The 24,664-nt window shown below is 35.3% G+C and overlaps 1 protein-coding gene across 1 annotated transcript in view; it reads left to right on the top strand.

Moving 5' to 3' along the window:
• The window catches only part of LOC149805933 (FAD-dependent oxidoreductase domain-containing protein 2-like), a 124,220-nt gene that overhangs the window by 72,271 nt on the left and 27,285 nt on the right, over positions 1-24,664 (top strand). Inside the window, exons 4-8 of the mRNA XM_089950721.1 lie at positions 1,998-2,128; positions 4,728-4,848; positions 21,302-21,541; positions 22,207-22,373; positions 23,138-23,303. Of these exons, the coding sequence (XP_089806847.1) occupies positions 1,998-2,128; positions 4,728-4,848; positions 21,302-21,541; positions 22,207-22,373; positions 23,138-23,303 (825 nt within the window). The remainder of the gene's footprint in view (positions 1-1,997; positions 2,129-4,727; positions 4,849-21,301; positions 21,542-22,206; positions 22,374-23,137; positions 23,304-24,664) is intronic.

Below are 24,664 nucleotides of genomic sequence, written 5' to 3'. Positions count from 1 at the left end.
GAATCGAAAATGTATTGTCTGCATTTGAATGTGGCAACGTTAATACAAGTCTAGTGACTCCAGCAAGAAATTCAAATTGTTTCCTGCTTTTTGGATAGATTCAGATTGCTGATTGAATGCCAGAAATGCCCAAGATTGGTAGTTTCTGAATCTCATCTTGTTTTAATGTCAGTAATATTCTCAAAATATGAAGCACAAATGGATATATTATGCCATCACACCCTTTGTAGCTTTAAGCCTAATTGCAGACACTTTTGTTATCATCCTTATGACCACTATCACCACTCCTTAATAATTACTATCAAATCTGGAAAACAGTTATCACTTGCTAGTATTATAGATGATGGCAACACCCTTATTCATCCCAGGCATTATGGATTACAGTGGCCATTAGCGTATTTTAGTCTGATTTACTTTCATGTTTTCAGAGGATTAAAGCACTGTCATTGCTGTTCGTTTGTATCAGTTTTGCAATGCAGTAGTGTCAGATTCATATTTTACTTAAAATTCATGGTCATTGGTCATGTTCTGTAGGTGGTGGCTCTACACAGTAAGTTTATATAATAAATTATTATTATTATTATTATTATTATTATTATAAAATTCAGATTGTGATATCTTTAAATTGTAAAATAGTCACTATGTGAGTAGTTTTTGCCCATTTGCATGAGAACTTTTATGTAATTCCTGAGTCAGGGAACATTATTTTGACTTGGTATGAAAAATGATCTGCTACCAGAAATGGGAGCTTCTGTTTGGCGATAAAATTGGTAAATAGTGTTTTGGCACATGTGATGTTATCCACATTTGATGTAGATTCTGCAAACAAAGATTTCTATGATGGCATGTTTGTTGTCACAGTTAATATGCAGTTATGAGATGGGGTTTCTGTATGATGCATGGTGTCATTCTTGGTTCAATAACAGACTTTAAAATCAGGTATTTAGGAAGAGCAGAATGTTGATTCATGTCACTTTAAAGTTGATTCCAACAAATATAATTCCAATTTCCATCCATCACTGACTTTTATGTGATATTTCTTTTGCATTTTGGCATCAGAAGATAACACACAAGAACTTGAAGCACCAAAGCAGAATATACCCTCCAGAGATATTCAAAGTTATGTTAATTGTTTTATGCTGTGTAATAGCTCTTAATAACCCAGCTATAATCAATTAACATCTTTAATTCTTTCAGAATTACTTATGCTCACACTTGGTATAATCCATCGTGACAAACTTCAAGCACTGCCAACAGAATCAAAGAGAATTTATTTATTTTATACTGTTTGAAATTCTAAACTGTCTAGCCCTGCTTTAAGCCAGTTCACAGTCACATGATCACACACAGTATAACCATAAATACACTACACTGGAACCAAATTGTGGAAAAAATGGAACAAATTTTTCAATAATAATCTTGCAAACACTGAAGATTTAATTGATTTGTGTGTGTGATTTGGATTTTTAACTTAACTTTAACAATTTTTCAGTCATATTGCAACGATGTCTGCAGTGTGACAGTTTATAGTGATGTCTAGTGCTGGGGCATCATGCCGCAGACATGTAGCATGATGTCCCACCCAGTCACATTATCCTGACACCAGGCCAACCAGTCCTAACACTAAACTCTTGATGCTGAGTGCCAAGCGAGGTAGCTGTTAGTACCATTTTTGTAAGTCTTTGGTATGACTCGATTTCATTGAGGGAAGGGAGACACCCTGCAACTCAGGAGAAGCACCCTCCTATTTGGAAGATTAATATGTATGGCAGATCAGCTAGGCAGGCTAGCTGGCCTGAATATACCTATGGTACCACTGTACAAGACTAGCTAGGCTTGTACCCTAACCAATTGGCAAGTTAGGCAGGAAAGTGACATATTCTGTTATCAGAGCTAAATGTTATAACTTCCAACCAGTCAGTCTTATAACAACAAAGTTGTGTAATTCATTTTTTCTATATGCATGAAATTTTAAACTATATGTATTTTCTTTTCAGGAGACTAATAGTAGCAACCGGAGTATCGACACCTAACATTCCAAATGTTCCTGGGATTGAGTATGCAGATGGGTATGAGTCTATGTCCATTAATCCTGATGATTATGAGGGTAAAACAGTTCTCATTCTTGGTAAGTGGATTAATTTGCATATTGATTATGTAACTTCAATATGTTGAGAGACACACTCTCTCTCTCTCTCTCTCTCTCTCTCCAAGTTTTGGAACCAACATAGCCAGTTATCCAATAAAGTGCAAATGTACTTTGCAAAGTCAGCAAGACTAAATACAGATGGGAGGAATGCAAGAATCAAGCCAAACACCAAAGCAGTTATTCAGCTAGAAGATACATTTCAATAAAGACAAGAAATAATCTTTATCCATGTATCACCTTTGTAATAATTGACTAAAATGAATACATTTAGACAGAGAGCAAGAGAGAGATAGACGATTGAGAAAAAGATACAGTGAAAGCTGTATTACATAATCAAAGACATTGATGAGAAAATAAATCAAATTTGGTATCTTTTCTTATATTTACTTAATTTAAAACTTTCAGCATCAGTTTGAAAATCACAATCTGTGGATTTAATAAAAAGAGTGAAAAAATTTGTAACATGCAGTCAGGTCTTATAAATTGAACACATGACATTGCATTTACATAAAATGTTTAATTTTGGGATCAAATTGAAGCAAGAATTTTAGTTACATTTATAATTTGTTGTTAAGACTTAAAAATGATTGACTTGGTTTGGTTTTGTTATGTGGGTTTAATGCCATTTGTCAGCACATGACAGGCTACACATGGTGGCCAGTATATTTGATGAAGGATGAATCCAGGAAAACCCTGCAAAGAAACACAAAAAGCTGCTGGCAAGCTTTCTCTTGTATCCATCTTGGCTGAGCTGAGACTTTAGACAACTTTACCACCTAGGGACACCTTAGACCACTTGGCCACCTGGGGGTACCTTAGACCACTTGGCCACCTGGGGGCACCTTAGACCACTTGGCCACCTGGGGGCACCTTAGACCACTTGGCCACCTGGGGGCCCTATAGAAAGATGATTAGGAACTGTATGAGAAACGCAAATAATTGTGACAAAATCTGTTCAACTTGCACACACATTTAGTTCAAAGCAAATTTACAAACATGGCCATATTACAGTGAGAAAGATCCCATTCAGTGAAATATCCAAATAAGAAACACATGTGTCAACAAAATTAAAAGAACCTTAAATCCTTTGAAATAAACCCAAATTTCAAATCTTTAAAAGTCGTGGTTAATAGAATTAAATATATGTAAATCTTTTTTTCCAAAACATGAAACAATCAAAGTTGAATGTACTGTTGATGGAGGATGAATAGCTAAAATATGTGTGGGCTTTAGGCACAGAAATCTTTGTTGCATGTATTCACTTCAGTTTTTCCAATTTAATGAATTTCTTCTGAGGAGGGGGTTGTCAAAACAGGCATTGTGTGTTGCATTACAACTAGAGATGCACATTTATAGGGTCAAACAGCTTTTTTCAGAGTGATGGCCAGACTTCATTCACCAGTGAAAGAGTCCCAGTTTTCAAAATGTCAAGACGAAGATTGAAATTTAATCCAACCATTGTGGGAACCCTTCAAGAGAGTAATTCACAGCTGGTGACAAGTCAATATTTGCATAGTGTATTATGGGCTTCAGCATTAGCTCAGTAAGAATATTCCATTGTTATTTGTGACAACTGAATATCTTTGTCAGTGCAGACATTTTCTGTTATCAAAGACATGGGAAAACACATAGCAACATGCAAACAGGCACAGATGAACATAAAAGAAGCTTAAGGGTGGATTTTGAATATGAGGTCTACTTTACAAGCCATTAATCGACATATTAGATGGGTAAGGTGGGCAGAGTCTAAGAAAATACTAGCCAGTATATTACAAATCATAATAGAGAACAGTTAGGTTCAAAGTGTCTTTTTTAACTAGGCTCAGGAGATTTCGCTTCTTGCCAGTTTTCTATATGTAGTTTGCTGTTTTATCTGTACAAGGATGGTGAGACAGATCTCACTTTTGACAGAATTGTGGTGTAAATTATATAAGTAGTCTGGATACATCATGTCACAGACGTAGGTGAGACATTGGGTTCCACAGAGCACTTGTTTCAACAGAATTCTTGCAGAGAATATGGTTCTTGCTTTATTTTCTGAATGTTTTGCATATTTAGAGGTTTTCATTGGAGTTTTAATCTTCAATTTCAAGTTTACATATATGTATATACTCCAGTAACACCATTAAAACATTTTTAAATGGTACTCATGAATTTTAAGTTTGGTTCCAGGAGTCTCACTGGTAGTCCCTATCATGAAGCTAAGATAAAATATTTAATCAATACCTTGTTTAACTTTGTTAATAAGTCATTTATTATCAGCTAAATACAATAAAACTGTATTGAAAGACTAATCCTTCTGCAAATTAGTTCTTTAAAAATAGGTAGTCTATCAATACAGGTTATTGTGTCATATAACCAAACTGATCTGTACATTTTGACCTGGTCATTAATGATAGGTGTCTCCCAAAACAGTGCTCTTCAAGTTAGAGATAAATATAACAATTTGCTGAATTTCACAGATGGAAGAAACAAAAAACTAACAATATCTTATAAGAGAAATTTCTTTCAATAAATTTATTTATCAGGTATGTTTATAGAAACAGGCCAGATAATTTTTCCATCTTTTTGTTTTCAGGGAGAGGAAATTCTGCATTTGAGTTAGCCAATTCAATTTATGGTTCATCCAATTTAATCCATATGGTGGGAAGATCCAGAGTACGACTGGCATGGGCAACTCATTATGTCGGTGATTTAAGGTAAAATATTTATTTCTCCTACAGCATTGTAACAACATTCTAGCCATACAGGAACACTGACAATACAATTCTTTAATCATATTAAGTCATCCACCATACTGATATATATAGTCAGTATTGCCATCCAAATATTAGCGCACCTGTACATAAAGAACAGACTTCAAAAGGTCCCATTTATATATAAATCAGTGCAAATTTACCTATATATAAAGACTACCTGCTAATAAAGATCACTTCTTTTTTCTCTATGATCCCTGATTGGTGTTTGTGTGTGTGTGTGTTTTCACACCAAGTATTTATTATCACACTTGGGTATATATGAATTATCATTTCCATTCATCCATTGATCTATCCATCCACCTATCCTTTCATCTGTCACACAAACTTGTGATTGCAGCTAGTCACACTTTTTAATGGATAGTTGTCAAACTTGGTAAATATTATGGTCACCACATGAAGATTCCCATATCAACAAATAGCTGACAAATTTTATTGATTGCTTGTTTTTACTTTGAGCTAAATATATTGCATGACAAAATCTTGTGATAGATGTTACAAGTCTTTGCTCTTAAAATAAGTAACAGAAAAGAGTAAAGACAGCAAGCTTTATAAAATTTAACAAATAATTTATTTCCCTTGAAAGATGAGAAAAAAGAACATATGATATTGTGAATTCAGTCCAAAAATAATCCAAGAATTAAAGACACAAGTCCTTGTAATAAAAAGTCCTGAATAAAACTCAGTTCAGTTCCCGATGAGATCCAAAATTGAAGGCGATGACTTGTCTGTTATAGTCTAAGAAGTACTGATGTGTCAATAGTCTCTTGTTGAATCACAGAAATATTATCCCAGGTTTGAATTTAGTATAAATTCCAGTGAATGTCTTTATCCAAGAATTTTATCAAAGCACTTTTGTATTTCCAGAGAAAATAATAACTTTAATTCAATAATTTGAAGAAAATAAAATTCAGCTTAAACTGGTCACAACATAATACAACTTAAAGTGCTAGATGTTAAAGTATGACTGGTAAAATCCTCACATTCACAAGATAATATCATTCTCTGCTTGACCCCAGGTCATAAATTAGCATTTTCTAAAAACAATCATTGCCTGATGGAAAATAACCTTCTAGAATGATCTAATGAGCCTTGTTTACTTACAAATAAAAGCTTATAAAATTCACTTAGAATCTCCAAAACCCTGTCCCAAATCAACATGTTTACCTGAATAATAATTCGGTTAATAAGCTCATACACATTGATAATAATGAAGCTGTTGTTAGTTGTTTACATAAATGAAATTAATTTTTTTTTTTAAAGTCAATCAGATTAAGCAGAAATGAACTCAATGCTGGACAAGGTCAAGTCCAGCAAACAATGTTACATTACAATAAAATTAACATTACAATAACATATAATGAAATAAAAAAAACAATAAAACTAACAAACAAACAATTTAAATTAAATATACATAACACAGAACTATTCTCAGTTTTCAGTGGATCACCATGAAATTTGGGAAGTATTAAAAGATGATGTGCGTGTCATTAGACCAGTTCCTTTGATTTTTGTTAGAGTTATTTCCCTTTTTTACTTGAATCCTAATTTTATGTGACATAATCTTGTGAACACAGCTAGCTTTTCAGTTTTCTTTATATCACATGAAACTTTTATAGTTATCATCTAAAGATATGCATGGCAACAAATTACTGTTCTGTACAATATTTGTTCCAATTATAGCTCTTTATGTGATAAAATGAAATTTCCACTCAATGTTTTCATATTTTGCACCTGCGTGAAATTGTACAAGTGAATCTTGACATTGAACCATGGAATCATTTTATTATTTAAAGTCCAGGAATGGATATGCTGGTGTGAATCAGTCTTATTTAAGCATTGAATATATACATGATGCTGCAGATATCTAATTCAGGATAGTAAGAGATGAAAAGATCCCAACATTGTGCAGTTTTTTCCATCAAGATTGAACTTTGTACAGATGATATACATGTGAAAAGTGGCATTTTGTGTATACTGTGGAGCATAACCTCAGTGCAGTGTATGACAGTGTTCGTGAATGCAGCTTGCTTTAATCAGTCGCTGTGAAACTTGGTGCATGTTATGGTCATTATTGGAAGCTGTGCATATTAAGAAATTGCTGTGCTCCTGTGATTTTTGCTTGTTGTCATACTTCCGACAGGAGTCAGCTGGCTTTGTTTATGAAGATAGCTGTAAGTTTATGACTGTACCAAGTGCCGGAGTCATTCTTAATGTGCATATATAGGTCTGAGATTATGATTGGTCATTTTGTGCAGTTAGCCAATCATACCCTTCCTTTCTAACACTAGCAAGAACAAGCCATGTAACATGCATGTATATTGCTTGTAACAAAAAAAAGTTTTATTGCTGTAGTTTGGGATTGTGCTGGTGGCAGTTCTAAAGAACATTTTATATACTATGTGAACGAAAATTGCAAAGTATTAAAGTTTATTGTCATTCATTGGCAAGTGGGGGTTGGATATGTGGATAGACATTTGTTGAGGTATCCATGCATCTGTTCTAGTTTCTAGATGAAAAATAAATTCAGTCAAACATATTTCACTGCAACTTAGTTCACATGTTTCCAGCATAAACATTGTCCAAAACTTACTTAGCATTATATATTAAACAGGGTGACTGAAACATTCAGATACTGGAGTAATTTTGTTTTCATATGAATACAGGCAGCAAATACAGTAGATTTTATTTGTCAAGGAAGAATGTTTTTGATGTTCCATATTTTTACAGTTATATAACACATGTGAGTAGTTTAGATACAGAGCTACTGTTGTGTAATGCGCTGGAAGATCAGGGGCTATAGATTAGACCTGATGCACGCTCCTTGTTGTAAAAAGTACCTAATTTGCCCTCAGATGTGTCGCATGACGATGTTCCACCTGAGCATATCCTGAACTTTTTAAAATGGTGTGGTTTGTATTTTTAAAACTAGGACTTTGTATTTGAAGGGTATTAGTTTTTCTGATTCTGTATTGGTTTTGTGTGCCTTTTGAGGGGATGAATAAACATACTCTGCACTATATAGCCAGGGTTGTGGTAATGTGCCTTTAAATTATATATGTACACTATTCATTTTGCTGGAAATGATCATTATTGGTGAAATTGTATGTACTGGTAATAAGTGATGTTAATTACTTGGCAAATAAAGCATACAATCAGCACCCAGATAATAGTGTACATGTGGGAGAAAGAAAAAAAACATGTTTCCATGTTCAGATCAAAGATTATATCTAATGATGTCAGGAGTGGTTGAGACACAGAATAACAAGTACAGTTTGAGGTTCATGTCATGTGACTATTGGCTGCAATGTATTTATCCATCATATACCTCCATCTGCTGATCTTACATTTTCGAAGTGTGCAACCATTTGACTATTTATGTTGAACAGTTTCTTTTTTTTTTCTATTTATAGTAACTATACATGACAGGTTTTACAAAAAACAGATGTGCTTCTTGAATTTAAAACCATGTGTCACCGATTCATTATAGTTTGATACACACTTAAGTAGCAGACCAGTCTTATCGAAAAAAACATGGAGCCAAATATTAAGGTGTCACTCTTTATAGTTTCATATTTTGTGTATGGTATGAGGTTAGAATGTTAAAGAAAATGAATTTTCCTGGGTTTCCTCACTGACTATACTGGCTATTTCAAAAAGACCTTGTATATCTTAGGTACTCTTTATTTTGGTGTATGATTTATGGGTGTAATATGGCTTATAGAGTATAAAGTGCTTAGCTTTACTTCAGATGTACATTATCAAAAAACTGCTAGCTCTGCTTGGTCATTTTCACTTCCTGGACTTCAGAAGCAAATTGTTAAAAAAGAGCCAATAACTTTTTTACATTGTATATGTTTGGTAATTCATTCATTTTAATGTCAGAAGCTGGTACAGTGTGACCCCACATTAGCATGCTTCATTTTAGCATTGTAAACCACTGTTTGTTATTGTTATTGTTTGTGTGCGTTTAGTTATTTGGTGTTAGATATTTAGTACAGTGATATCCAATGTTCATAAACATGTTGTTCTGTTGTACATATTGTGAGTGAGTAGCATGTGAGTTGCTATCATTGCACCCACCAATTACATTAACAAGTTCCCTGTTCATTGTTCACTCCTCCATCAACTCTCCAGAAGTCAACTTCAACATTACTAGATGCGATAAATTACTCAATACTTTGTCAATGGTATTTTGTATTATTTTGTACATCATAATACTATACGGCGCTGGTAAGTTTTTAGTAATTACATTGGGATAGTTTTATAATTCTGTGCCTTATCATTTTGCGAATTGTCCACATGTGATAGATTCGTTTACTTTTAATTATTTATATATTTCATGTGTATATGTTGTAGGTCTTTTTCTTCTTCATGTGATTCATTTAGTCATCTTCATTCCTGATTAAATTACAAGAATCCACGGAGGTCTAACTTCATTATTTCTCCCATATACCCACTAGAGGTATTTCAGCTTGAATTCTGGTATAACATGGTCTTGACATGGCTCCCACAATTATATATTCATGTATTTTTTATACACAAAAACATATTTGTTTCTTCTTAAAAGTATGGAAAATAAAGTGTAAAAAATTTGTTATCATTTTGGGGAAAAGATTCGAGTATAAGATTGTGTCATGGCTCCTGAAATTTCATATCCATGTATTTTTCTCATACATGAAAAAAATTACTTTGTAAAAGTGCGAAAAATAATATGTAAAAAAATTTACCATTTTGTTAAGAGATAATGTATGAATTTGAATATAAAACTGAATGTGGCGTAGCTCCTGAAATTTTAAAATGTCATCAGTTTCTTGAAGTTTTATGCTAAAATAAACATTGGAGATACAAGTATCTGAACCAATGGCTGGGCAAGCTTGTTCAAATTATAGTGCAACCATTTATTCAATATCAAAAAACGATAGCCACCATGAATAGTGTTGTCCATTCTCAAGAAAAATTACCCCATTGTTGATTGACTGTTATTTTTGCTGTATTCGTTAAAATGAATAGGTGTAACAGTGTTAATTAGTGAACACTTGTAATAGAAACTAGGACGTGAGAACATGAAGCTTTTACCGTTAAAGACACGAACGAAGCCCTGGACAGGATTAAGTCAGGTGTTTGAAGTCCTCATTTGATGAATATGATTGACTTTGCCAAGAGCAAACATGTCAGTAACAGAAAGCGGCTAAAAATCAGTGTTATAAAAAAAATAAGTATTTTATTTGCAGATGAGAAAACTTGAATTCTATGAAATTTATAGAGACACTGTTTATTTACATTTGGATGTACTGATCCGTATAGATGTGCTTCCATGTTCAGTGTGTAATTTTTTTCTCATTTTTCCATTGAATTCAGACACATAAAGATATGTGACAAAATTATTCAATATTTTAAATCTGTGCATATTTTCTATGGAATTAAATGTGTTGTTTTTATTTTCTATGGAATTAAATGTGTTGTTTCTATTTTCTATGGAATTAAATGTGTTGTGGATTGACCATGTGACTAGATCAGCAGGTGAGTCATGGCATTGATATTCTTCATGCTGTGCACTGGACATGTATATATAAACAGTATACCCATATATATACCAATGTGAGGTTCTCTCAGTAAAGTAAAATATTATGTATGCAATCTGTTTTCACTGAAACGTGTATTTCTTGTTTAATGTCCATTGATATATATATATATATATATATATATATATATATATATATATATATATATATATATATATATATATATATATATATCTGTGCTAAATTTCAGGGCTCAAATGTAACTTTTTTATGTCTCAGAAGCATTTTGATAGTTAATATTTCAGCTACCATAAATGAAGTCATTTTCAGTGTCTAATGACAAAATGTCACTAGAAAGTTTAAGTTCAGTCTTTGTCAGCTAGCAATATCAAAATTGTAATTAGCAACATGCCTTCTGTCAATTTTGAGCCTTGAAATTTGCATTTCATTTTCATTCGGGGGGGTGGGGGGGTAGCTGAGTGGTATAAAGTACTCAACATTATAGATCACTGCCATCTCACCTGTCTGCATGGGTTCGAGTCTCAGGATCGGACACGTTTGCAATTTGTCTCTTCATTTTTCATTTAAGGTCTCAAAAATGAATTCAGATGTTTTGTTTTTCACTTTCATCCATTATTTCCTTTCATTTTTGTCTCTTTTTGACCTAAATAGTAATGCATTTACTGAAGTAAGATTTTCCACTGTTTAGTTTAAGGTAGAGAAATTTGGCTTTTGTATCATGTTATATTAACAGTCTGGAATTCAACACACAAAAAAAGAAAATGCATACATTGCAAAAGAAAGCATTGAATTTATGTTAAAATATAACTGCAGTAAGTGTAAAAATTTGTTTTCGAGTATTTGTCAGCAGATTTTATTATTATTTTGTTTTATTCAAATAAAGATTGTACAGATACATCCACCAGTGAAAATGTCATCACATATAAATGGTAGTTGTTTTTTTTTTAGATCTTTCTTTATGTAAGGGATTGAAAAATTGTCAGTGTAAAAGATATCCAGGATATTCATGAAGGGCTTGCAACCATAGAATTGTCAATGTAATAAATATCATAGAAATTTAGCAGCAAATTAAAATAATTGATTTTCAGATTCATTTGTGTTTCATTCCAGTTTGATTGATTTTTTTTTTCATTCCTTGTTTGTGCTCTTTTCCTAAATCATTTTGTTTGCATTCATTCTGCATTATATTTTATTATTATGCATTATATATGAAATTCTTTTTGCCCAGTAAAGCATCAGTCCCTTTGACGGACTCTATTTATTATTCTGATTTTAAATGTAGTATGTGTCCTTGATTGAGTTCATGCAGTCACTTATCCATCATGCATATAGTGTTTTCTAGTATCTTGTGCTAGAAATGGCATTTTCCATTTTGATAAATCCTTTTTTTGTAGATAAATACACATAGCCTGTAGTTTAGGATTTCCAGATTCAGGAGAATGGAGGAATTGTATGATTCTTATCAACATTTGCCATAAATCTGTTTCATAAGTACTAATTTTGGGCTTTTAATTGTCATGCCTTCCAGGTAAACATTTACTTTCATTCCGTAATGTACACTAAGTACTATATTTATCCTAGGATAAGCTCATACTTAATGATTAACCCTCCACTTTTTATAACTCTCCAGATCAATTAGACTGGACTCCTGTGGGTCTTATCATGAGAGTAATAGAATGGTTTCCTGTTGGTCCTATCTTGGGAGTAAGGGACTGGTCTCCTGTAGGTCATATCATGGGAGTAATAGACTGATTTACTACAGGTCTTATCTTGGGTGTAATACTGTATGTATTTCACGAACTCTACCTGGATTCCTGCATATAATACATTTTTTCCAAGGACATCCAGGTAATTTAGTTTAGATAGGGTTTTTTTCCTTAATGAGTGAAATTTGAATATATACCCCTAGAAACTGTGCTCAACTTTTTATGGTGCTAAGTCTTGCACTTCTAAAATAACCCCAAGTAAAGTTAACCTAAATGACACTAGTATGTTTTTTGGCTATCAAAATACCTTTTTTAACATGTCAGCTGTCAGCATCTTTTGATTCTATCAACAGGCTCAAAATGTTTGGGACTGCACTCAGTTTAGGTTGAAATTTCCTTAATCTACTGATAGATATTTTATCACACTTAGAATCTCAACATTAAGAAAATTCTTCTCAGACTTGGCATACCAGCTAACTACACTACAATAATTAGAGTAAAAATTTGTTTTGAAACAAACCGGTCATTTCCAAATTAGTGACCCCAAGTGTCAGCAACTTTTCTTAAAAAAGTTTTTTATTTGGTTTTAGAATGAAAATTTTAATTTCTGCATATGCTTTTTTCATTACTAAAGACAAATAGGAAAATATGTGAAGACTTATTTTCAGTGAACACTTTTTTCACTTATGCACCTGTTTTACAGTTGTTACAGTACTTTGGTGTTATTGTGGCATATGTAGTTTATGATAGTTACTGAATACATGTATTTTTGGACAAGAAACAAAATCCTAAAAGATTGTAAAAATCTGAAATTAGCAATATCCACCCAACCCCTGCCTAATGATACATCTTGTTTGGAAATAACTACTTAGTTTTTTAAAAAAGTATCATATATGCCTTTATTTTTATTTTCTTCCATGTTTAACCTTTTTACTTTTATCAATTAAATCCAAAGATACAAGAAAAAACTTTCAGATTGTCAAGGAGTGTGCTTACTACTGCCAACCATGTCAATATCACAGTAACTCATTGTTGCCACAACTGTTGCTTGAAAAATTAGTACTCAGAATTGATTATTTAAAGTTATAGGTTACTTTTTGAATTAGAAGGATGTTATTATGTTTATTTTTAATATTTATGACAGAAACAATTCCTGAGGTCATGGTAGTCATTGTCTTTGTAATTACTGAATAGCCATTTTTATTGATGTTGGCAGCCTGTTCTATATAGAGTACACATGCAGTGCATTGATCATTTTCCTGGCTTATTTTCTCTGTCAGGATGATGAATTGCAATCACATTTTGGACTAAAATAGTTGGGTAGTACTTGTAGTATGGTTACAGATGTTTGCTATGCAAGTTGGTGTCAGTTTCTGTCAGACATGGGTTTAGCTATGGTCAAAATCCAGCTGTTTACTCAGCTGGCAAACAGACCTTTTCAGTTAAAATATTGCATGTTCAATTAACCTGTTGAGTGATTAAAAGTTACAAAGGGGTTAATTAACTAGTCATGCTAATAGAGAAAACAAGCTATGCCCATGAAAAAGCTGTCTCAAACTTGAGTGCAAATGTCCGAAAATGTTTGGAATAAATAAAAAAAATCCTTGAAATAAAATGTCCAAAAGTTACAGCATATTGATAGCGCCTTCAAAAACTGAATCTAGGACGTACCAGTTGCAATGTTATTTGTTATTGAAGTATAACTGCAGAAGGTGTTATATACTATTTATTAAATACAAGACATCAGTACAGCTAGGAAGGGGAGTAAAGACTGCCCTGAAAGTATTTTTCCCATGGAACATAAACCCTAGTGAATGCATAACATAAACCAGCTGTTGGTGTGTATCAGTTCTAATCCAGTGTGGGATATCTTATTACTTTTACTGTCAAGTGATATTTAAAGCTGAATCTAGGACATACCAGTTGCAATGTTATTTGTTATTGAAGTATAACTGCAGAAGGTGTTATATACTATTTATTAAATACAAGACATCAGTACAGCTAGGAAGGGGAGTAAAGACTACCCTGAAAGTATTTTTCCCATGGAACATAAACCCTAGTGAATGCATAACATAAACCAGCTGTTGGTGTGTATCAGTTCTAATCCAGTGTGGGATATCTTATTACTTTTACTGTCAAGTGATATTTAAAGCTATTTAGATAAAAGCTTACTCTACATATCCTCTCTGAGTACAGTATGTTAACATTAAAATTAAATGTGATCTGATGACCACATTTCTAAACAAGCTACATCACTTTCATTTTTACAAGTTCAGTCAATGGTTTTGACAGTCTTGCCAAACATGTTAAATATCCACTTTGACTGGTCAGGCACTGCCTTGCTTTCATCTAAGTCAGTAAAAGTATCAGGGTTTGAAACAGTCACTCTGAGAGGCATCAATAATGTATTAGGCATGGGAATTAAATTTCTCCTATTAGGTATCTCCTTCGTCAGTTACTACCATGTATGAATGAGCTGTAAATGCCTCAGATTTAACAATGTCTGAAGAGAAATTATCTTTAATCCATACTTTATTCCCTACTTTAAGTTTTTTCATACTTAAAGCATGATGTCAACAATAATAATTTCTCTGTTGAGCTTGCTTTTGATAGTTTTCTGATTTCTTCAGTTTCATTAAATCTGTCCATTTTCACTATAAGTTTTTCAGTGCCATTGGCAAAGTAATTTGTAATTTTCTTCCCATCATTCATTCAACAGGGCTGTATCCTTTCAGTAATGGTGTTGCACGATGTGTCAAAAGAGCTATGTAAGGATCGTTTGCTTTTTTAAGCATTCTTTTAATGTTTGAACAGCTCTTTCAGCGAGACCATTGCTCTGTGGATATATGTGTTCCAGGTCTTACAGTGTTCCAACAGCCATGATAAATATGGTGGCCCTGAATTTCTCAGATATGAAAAAAATTGACATGGAGAAGAATAACAAGACTCTGTACTTTAATAGTATAGCTATTGACTATTGTTTAAGTACATGTGAAGTTTTATGACCCAGTACGTCTCATACTGGGGCCTCGAGTGGCCGAGTGGTCTAAAGCGCTTACCGTTCTGGATCACTGCCATCTCACCTCTGTCTGTGTGGGTTCGAGTCCAAGGCTCGGCTAGCGTGGGTACATGGGAAAGCCTGCCAGTAGCTTCTCGTGGGTCGGTGGTTCTTCCCTGGGTTTTCCATTGTTCTTCCTCCACCAGTTATACTGGCCGCCATGTATAGCCTATCTTATGCTGAATAATGGCGTTAAACCCTAGAACAAGAACAACAACAACATCTCATACTGGCCAATCAGATGTGGAAGTCAGTGTCATAAATTTATTGGTTCATAAAATGTCATATTTACTGGAATAAAGGTCTATACTTCTCTTATTACATGATTTAATGCAGAGTTTTGAAATTCAGTTTCTTTAATAATATTGTTGAAAATATTGTTTTAGTATAGAGAAAACACCATTTCAGATTCATGATCCCATAAAAATTTCTTATTGTATCTTGATGGTGAAATGTGATGAATTACCATGAATCGCATAACCAAGGAAAAAGTATTCATTGTGGGAATCACGTAACCGTATTGATTTATGTTTCATAACACCAAACTGTGAACAGCATAGACCCAGAAAATGTACCTGCTGGTCAGGGTTCGAATTGTCCTTTCTGCTTAAGATTTGAGCAAACAGTATTTGTATATTGTGATGGCAGATCTGGATCTACACTGCACCTTTACATGCCTAAAGATGGTATTAAGACTATTTCTATCATCATTGTCTGCTAATATTAGGTCAAAAATGTGTTATCTAAGATTGACAGTTTTAAATAAGGAAAATATTCAGATTTCTAATTATGAGGAAGAAAATTTGATATGTTTGGTGAAACTGGATGCTGCACTTAAATACATGAAGCAAACTCAAGTGAAAATAAACAATTTTTCTTTTATCCACTTGTCTAGTCTGAGTGTTTGATGTATGATCACTTTTGACTACATCTGCCACTAACATAATTAAATACAAATAAATATGAATATTTTGCATTTAACCCTTCAAGTTGATTGAGATGTTAAGCATGCTTTATTTACCTAGTTCGTGAAAATGCTTCCAATTTGAAATTCTTATTGATCAGGAATATTATATTGCAATAATTTATCACACTTAAGACCATAGTTAGAGATTGATATTTTGTTGTTTAGAACGAACATTTTCATTGACACTTTTGTGTTCAGTGGTTTAAACTGCCCCTGTAAAATAGAACTGCTTCTAAAGAATACTTCCACAGCACAGATGTTAACTAAAGTAATGTATGTTCAATCATGTAATAAAAGGAAGAAAATGTTTGCTAAATAAAAGCCACTTTTATGCTCTGTTACAATAGCTATTCTTCCAGTGAGTTGTATATCCCATTATATTACCCTTTATTGAAACATTTCCTAAAATGATTAAGTTTGGGTTAATATAATTCAAAATGTATATTCCATCAGCTCTCCAGGTTGTTACATTTATGCCACACATGTTAGAAGAAAAGATCAAACCTCAGACCAAAATTATATGCAAAGCAAGTTCAAAATCACTATCCAGGCCCCATATGTAAATCCATGTTTAATATTAGTAATATGCACCTGTTGCTATTGCATAGCTGTTTTCTTTCAAGAACGAAAAAAAACCATCTGTTTCATGAGAATTTATCCTCCTGTCAGGTAAACCAGAAGATTTTCAAACACTGTGTCACCCCTGGTCTACCCCAAAGGTACCTTGTCTATATACACTGTCCTTTGTTCTGTTTTCAGTAGCAAACATTGTGTGGTTTTTGCTAACTTAGTTGTCCCCATTGTCTGATTAAGCCAGGTTGATTTCATTATTTTTTAATAATCTTCAGTACTCAGTTTATCGTTGCTTACCTTTTTGCTTTAGAACATTCATTAGTCATTTTTATTCTTTGAGAAGCAACACTTAGGAAAGGTGAATTCTTGCTGTTGTCATATTTAGTGCAGACTTAAACCACACAAATACTTTTTTCACATCTACTTGCATGGAAGTTTTTGAATAAATCTTCTTTTCATCATTCTTTTACAGCAATATCTAAGCAGGGTGTGAGTAGGTGTGGCCACAGGAAAACTACTTGGGACACACACACCCACTAATCTTGTACAGGCTGCTGGAGGATAAATAGCTGTCTAATTTGCATCCTGATGGTCAGAATAGGTCTGTGACATCACTGAACATAGATGAATTTATAAAGGAAGAAAGACAATGAGACACTCAGAGAAGGATTATGTTTTTTTGGAGAATCTTGAGGATAGTGGGACACCTCCCAAAGCAGATAATAAACAGATGGAGAATGAGTCACACCCTCTGGTAAGGGAGAAGCAGTACCCTCCCCATTAGCACCCATTCTTTCCACTAGGTAAGAGGGTGAGTTGCACTCTGTCCTCAGGGAGGAGTAGCACCCTCTAATTGCCTGCAGCTCAGTGTGAGCTGAAAGTGAGTCCTGTGCCCCCAAACCATGTAATGGAGGAGCAGCACCCTTTTAGTCCATGGGGCCCATTGTCAGTGATGATTCCAGTCACCTGGTAAGGTAGAGCTTAGATCTAAGTCTGTCAGATCTGAGGAAGTGTCTTCCTACATATCTGAGTTGCCTGACCAGTCATTGACCAGTGACCAGGTGCTAGGTACCAGTGTATGAGAACTAATAACTGGTTATTGGAACTCCTTTTGTACAGAGAAAGGGACTGGGTCGATAAGAACCATCTCTCCAGACTAATATTTCGTCCTATGCGGGATTGGAAATTGACTTACAGACATGAGACTAGGGAAGGGGATTGGATTAGCATCTCCACTTTTCCTATAATCCTTCTAAATCCCTTAGGGATGTGGACCCTCATCCTGCATGCAGCCATGGTCTTCACAACCACGGTGAATGCTCCAGTGGCCTAAGTGTTTAGAGTGCATTCCTCAGATATGGGAGGTCATGGGTTCGAACCCCATCCAAGTCATACCAAAGATATAAAAATGGTCCTAGCAGCTGCCTCGCTTTGTACTAAGCATTAAGAGGTTAGTGTTAGGATAATGTGATTGGGTGGGACATGATGCTTCATGTGTACAGCATGATACCCCAGTGCTAGACATCACTGTAAACTGCCACATTACAGACATCATAGTAATATGACTGGAAACAATTTGTTAAAGCTACATTTAAAAAGATTCTAAATCCAAATCCAAATCACAACCATGGCCACATGGTAGAGAGGTTGAAGCCATAAATCATTGGCCTACAACTTCCTCTTGCAAAGTTGGTTCAAAAAGAGGTAGGGGGACAGATCTTCTTCTCCCAAAAGTCCATGGAGGGTAGTGAGTCACTCTCACCCTCCTGCTAAATCTGCTGCTGAGGACAGTCCATTAGCTCCAGGTGAGGAGTTATGGACTCGGGGGTCCTCTTACCCCAAGTATCACCCACAACAGAGAGACACTGGGTCGCATAGTCCTGGCTTCCGAGAGAGAGAGAGCAAGACAGAAGTGTCCTTTCTGTCATCTTTGAGTTTGATACAGAACTGGCAGATGTGGCACCATCTCCCTTTAGGTTCCCTGCCTCCTCTTGCCTGTCACTCAGGTAGATAAAGGAAGATAAGAACTGGTGTTTCAACTCTGTGGTAATGAATTTTACTATGTTTTGCCTACTGACCTTAAGGCTCAGGTAACTAAATTCTTTCAAGTTTGGAAAAACTTTCTGGGGCTAACTCTCGACCAAATCTCTTTTTCCTTCCTCACATGGTTATGATTAAGCAGCTTTCCAGAAGGTTTGACAAGGGCCAAGACAATGTAAGGAGTGGTCTGTTCTCCCCTCTACACTGTGACCCTTGGTCACTGCATCTAGCTATAAGGTTCATACCCCTTCCTAGCCCACAAAACCTCCCACTTTCGATGCTGAAGCAGCACAAGTGGGCATTTATATATGGGGCCTGGGCATGCCTTCCATTGAAACGCTGGAAACCTTAGAACAAAAGGCAAAGGTCACTAGTATTGGTAGCCTCACCTGCTAACCTTTTTTCAGCAGTCTTGTTCATCTAGCTGAAGAGGAATTTATGTCGCCAACAGCCCTTCATCAAATGTTGGAAACAGTGGCAAAAACTTCAAGGTATATGTTATCTTCGTCCATGGCTTTTTCCACCTCTGCAGGGACATTGTTCAAGACAAATCCAAGGTCTTACTAGAAAGAACCTTTGGAGGGCTGCTGCCATGAAGGCAGAGACTCTTTGGAGGCCTCATCCCTTCCATGGTTCCTCAGGATTTGAGAGACCAACAACACTGGTCCCTCCCATCTGCTCCTTTCTCTGATTCTGACCAAGAAGCAAAATCATCCTGACCAGCCACAGGGTCAAAAGGTTAAATTCTTTAATGCCATGCAGCCCCAAACAAAACATCAACCCCATTTCAGAGATCCCCATCAACAGTCAGGTCCTAAAAGGGCACACTACAATGGGCCAAGAGGAAGTTCTCTGGCCCTTCCAGCTTTCCTAAGGACAGCCTTAGGGACTTGCTCCCTCTCCTGAAAAATATCCCTCATCCATTGGTCCGTAGTGACCAAGCTGTGTCTTTTACCCAACACAGAGTAATTGGACCTAATTCCATCTCAAGATTTTGTCTACATGGGGAAGAATTGGTTCTTCACAGAAGACCTGAGGACCTTGAACACCGCAGCCAGTCTGTGTCCCCTAGGCAGACTTCAATTGCATCCTCACTATTTTCTCCCTTTGGTGATCTGGAAACCACACAGGGACCCTCTAAATTATCAGTTTCTCTAGGTCAAGATTCCCACCTTATCTAATTTGTTGGACATATAGGGACCTGTTTCTGGCCAGAGTCCTCATGCACTCCCCTAAACCCCAATCAGGTTCAAGGTGTGGCACTCACCTAAAGCCAGAAGGACTGATGCTTCAGTATTCATGGTCGCAGGAAGAATCTATGTTCACATGAATGATTTGGAAATCAGTGTTTTTAGCCCCTCTGATATACATTAACAAAATAAGAGTTCACTGTGTGATGGTCTCCGCCAACAAAACATCAGTGTTAGCATACCGCAGGAGACAAGGGGACACATGCATCTTTTCACTGCATAGAGGTTTGGAACCTCCTTCACTGGGCAGCCTTGGAAGGAGTAGCCCTATGAGTTCACCACATTCCTGGAAAAAAGAATATTTTGGCAGACAGTCTGTCAAGGAAAGTGTATACTATCATACAAATGTCTCTGCATCAATCCGTGGCTGACTCCATGTTCAAACTTTGGAGGACCCCATTGGTGGACTAGTTTGGTACAAGGCCAAGCAAGTAGATCCCATTTTACCTTGACTAGTCCCCGACCAGGGAGTCTGAGCATTGGATGCTTGCAGCCTGAAGTGGGATCATCTGTTCGCTTATGCCTTCCCCTTCAGGAGGATCCCACAGGTACTTCACAAAGTTTGGAACTCCTTTTACCTTCACTCGTTAGCTCACCAAAGAGAAGGCATATTTTCCTTGGATCTGATTGTTGTAGCTCAAAAAGTGGCCTATGCAAATACCATCTAGAAGGAGCCTTCAGTTCTATAATGATAGTGGGTATTCCTTGTGTTTATTTTTATTTGCCAGTTGTGGGTTCATAAGCATCTCACCAAACTGACAAATTCAGCCACACAATAGCAGCAGGTATATATTAGTAATATTAAAATTTAGTCTTGATGGGGATCAAATTAATTTCCATGCTGTAATGCTTTCTTGTTGATATTTGTAGATTCCCTGCCCCCAGCCCCACACTGATTTGCTCTCCATCCCAAAATATGATGAAGCACAGTGCACATGGGCAAGGTATCTGGGGGGTGGACGTTAGTATTATAGAATCTTCTGGTTCACCCGATGGGAGGACGATGAATTCTTATCGTACAGTTGGGGTATTTTCTGTCTGGAAAAGAGCCAGCTATGCAATAGCAACAGGTAAGTATTACAGCATTACAGTTAGTTGCACCTCCATCCAAAACCCTACATTTTCCTCCATACGTAAATTTGTGTTGTGGTCTTGGTGAAAAGATGGACTTGTGGAAACTTTATTGCTTGGAAAGTCATAGATGTTAAACCATTGGTTGTTTACATCTTTGAAGACATCTGTATTTCTTTTTACAGAGCAGTAAATAATGACCTTCTGGATACATACCAGCTCAAGTCTCTGGATGGAATTCTGGAGGCAGGATTGGATGAGGTGAAGATTGTAAAAATCGGGGACAAATTCCATCTGCAAGTCAATCGTATAGAAGAATCAGGAGAATCAGCGGATCATGTGTACGACAACTTTGCTATGAGGGAACCCTATGACAAAATCATACGATGTCTTGGATTCAAGTTTGATAGTGGCATCTTTAACTTGTAAGTTGACAAGATGTAGTTTGATGCTTGCTAGCATTATTGATCTTAAAAATAAGGAAATCTTATACAAGAGCACATTTGCTGAAATTTTTAACATTTATTTTTAACATTATCCATGAGAGAACTTTAGGACAGTGATACGCTAAAAACAATTATCATACCTTGGCATCAGATTTGATTGCCGTGTTTATTTTGTAAGTGAACACAATTTTGTGTTGGATGCTTGTAGTTCATTTCTTTTGAAAGTGTTCACAAAATTTTTTTATATGGACAATAAGATCTTTTAGTATCATGTAAATGGGAGATTATGTTTTATGTTTGCTGTTGGACTCAACTTGTATATTAGTATGTATGGTATTTGCAGGGAAAAAATGTCTATCATGCATTGTTTTAATGCCACAAAACTCCTGCATTATAAAGAGTCAGTTTTGCTTCTATGAAACCTGGTTCTGGTAATATGAATACAAAATTCCACATTTCCTTTGATATGATTAACTTGTGTGAGGTATTTCTGTATTGGACAAATGTATATCAACCCGTAGAAAGTAACAGATTATAGAAAAATGTTTGTAAAACTTTATAAAAATGTGAACTTTAAATTGCTAACATTTATCAAAACATATAGAAAGTAATTGGATATTTACAAATTCCACATTTTAATTTAGATCCTCCTCATTTAAAATGGGTAGCGGAAGAGGCAAGAAATACCCAAACATCGGATATGATTACGAGTCTGTTAGTGCAAAAGGGATGTTTGTTGCAGGAACCGCCAGCCACTCCCTTGACTTCCGCAAAGCTGCTGGAGGTTTTATTCATGGCTTTAGATACACAGGTGAATATTTACATATATTATGGTAATTTATAGTAATTATGTCTAGGCTTAGTGTGCATCGATTTAATTATGAATTAGCAATTACATATACATGTTTGAACAAAAATTACCTCATTTTACTATTGGTAAAGACTGATTTATCTTTCACAAATTAATTTCTTTATTTTTGTGTGTGTCCATAGTTCTTATGCTGGGTTTAATGAAGTATTCCATCCTTTTTTAATTATTAATTTATTTATTCCCTTATTTATATCATTTTTCATTTTTTAAATCAGAATTTAAAAAGCCATACAGATTGGTTATGTCATATTGAGTTCTGTCCTTTAGCCACCACTGAATTGAACATCCTGATATATCATATATACTAGCTTTTAAGAATCAGTCCAGTTGCAAACTGCACAGGCCATGATCTTCCATCGCATAATGTGCTGTCAGATCAGGGTCTGTGCAGTTTGTTAGGAGTAATCAGTAGAACAAACAACATCGACCTTGATCTGCAGGCACATTATGCTACAGCAGATCAGGATCTTTGTTGACTGGAGTTTGACTTGACTTTTAAGTGAGTATATATGGTGGAGAAGCTTGGCATGATAACATGGAAATGATATATATAAATAAATCATTCCTATAATGATTTTACATTGACCCTGTGTAAAATAATTGAAAATTTCTAAATTGCATGTGCAGTAAGTTATATTTCACAGCCATTTATTATTGAGCATATTCATTTACTTGTGGTACAATATATCAAACGAACGTTTCAGCTCGTGCCTTGCATCGTTTGCTGGAGTGGAGGTATCACCAGGTCCCTTGGCCCATCACCACGCAGCCAGTTACAAACTTACTAGCTGCCATATTAAAGAGGCTGAATGAAGCCTCAGGGATCTATCAGATGTTTTCTTCACTTGTTGATGTTGTCATATTTAAAAAGTAAGTTTGTGTGTGTGTGTGTGTGTGTGTATATATATATGTATGTATGTATGTGTATATATATATATATATATATATATATATATATATATATATATATATATATATATATATATCTGGAGTTTGAAACATTTAGCAATATCACACTGCCTTCATTAGCAACTACAGTTGATCATGTGACCTATAATGGTCACATGGTACAAGGAGACTGGTGTAGATGCTGTTCAGACAAACTGGACTGAAAAAGCATAGCATGTCAAAGCCGTACTATGAGTAAATGGCTATCAGACTGGAGTTTCAAACCTCCAGAGCAGAAGAAAACACACTTTATATATCTGGTAGTGCCCCCCAAAAAATTATAAGTATGCCATACATCTGTGGTACATCTGAAGTCCTAGCTAGAGTATTCAGACAACATATGATTAACATCTATCACAAAAACCATACAATTTAATAGCAGCAATTACTTATCCTGTCACTATTGCTTAGCTATCTATTTTCATGCTGAAAATATACCGTCTGTGTGATGTGAATACATTCTCTAGTATGACCCTTTGACCTTTTGCACACCACTCTGCCGCAGAAGGTAGATGTACCTATATGTCATTCTTTTCATGGATGCCATGCTGTATAGACGTCTGAAGCCACTGTGACCAAGAAATTAATGCCTATGGACAACTAATATACCACAGTTAGTGGTCTCTCCTTTTCTAAAGTGTTTATAATTCTCAGTGTTGCTACTGTCCATTTGTTTATAAAAACCATTTTGTAGCTTTTTGTTTTTCCCCCTTAGAACTTCATTCTTTGCAGGAATTCGGAAGCTATGTGTTCTACCCATGGTGGTAGACACCTTTGCTTTAAATATTAACTGAATGGTATGGGTAAGTCTCTTTATTCTAAGAACTCTAACAAGCCCTGCTCAATTCCTCTTTTTTTTATGTTCAACTCGATATAATAAGTTATAACTTCGTACAACGCTCCCATTGACATTCATGTATTTGCATGTTACCTCAATAAACAAATAATCAGAACTGGATTATCTTGTTTCTTTCAATAAATAAGGAAATACTTCAATGATAATTTCCATCTTTTGTTTATTTGTGGTTAGTTGAGTTTCACGACAACAAGGGATCACACCACAAAAAAAATTTAAAAAATTTAAATTTCAGCAAAACAGTTTGTGGGGCAGAGTGGCCACAGTGTTCATGCTTCAGTTAGCAGGTTGCTCCTTCCTGTTGGAGAGGTAGAGCACTGCAGCCGTGGGTCATGCCCTCCTGTTAGAGAGGTAGAGGACTGTGATGGCAGGTTGCGTCCTCCCATTGGAGAGGAAGAGCACTGCAGTAACAGGTTGTGCCCTCACT

This window comes from Sinohyriopsis cumingii, chromosome 2 (assembly GCF_028554795.1).
Source record: "Sinohyriopsis cumingii isolate HCF-2022 chromosome 2, ASM2855479v2, whole genome shotgun sequence".
NCBI classification, from domain to species: Eukaryota; Metazoa; Mollusca; class Bivalvia; order Unionida; family Unionidae; genus Sinohyriopsis; species Sinohyriopsis cumingii.
This window is presented reverse-complemented; position numbering and strand designations above follow the sequence as displayed.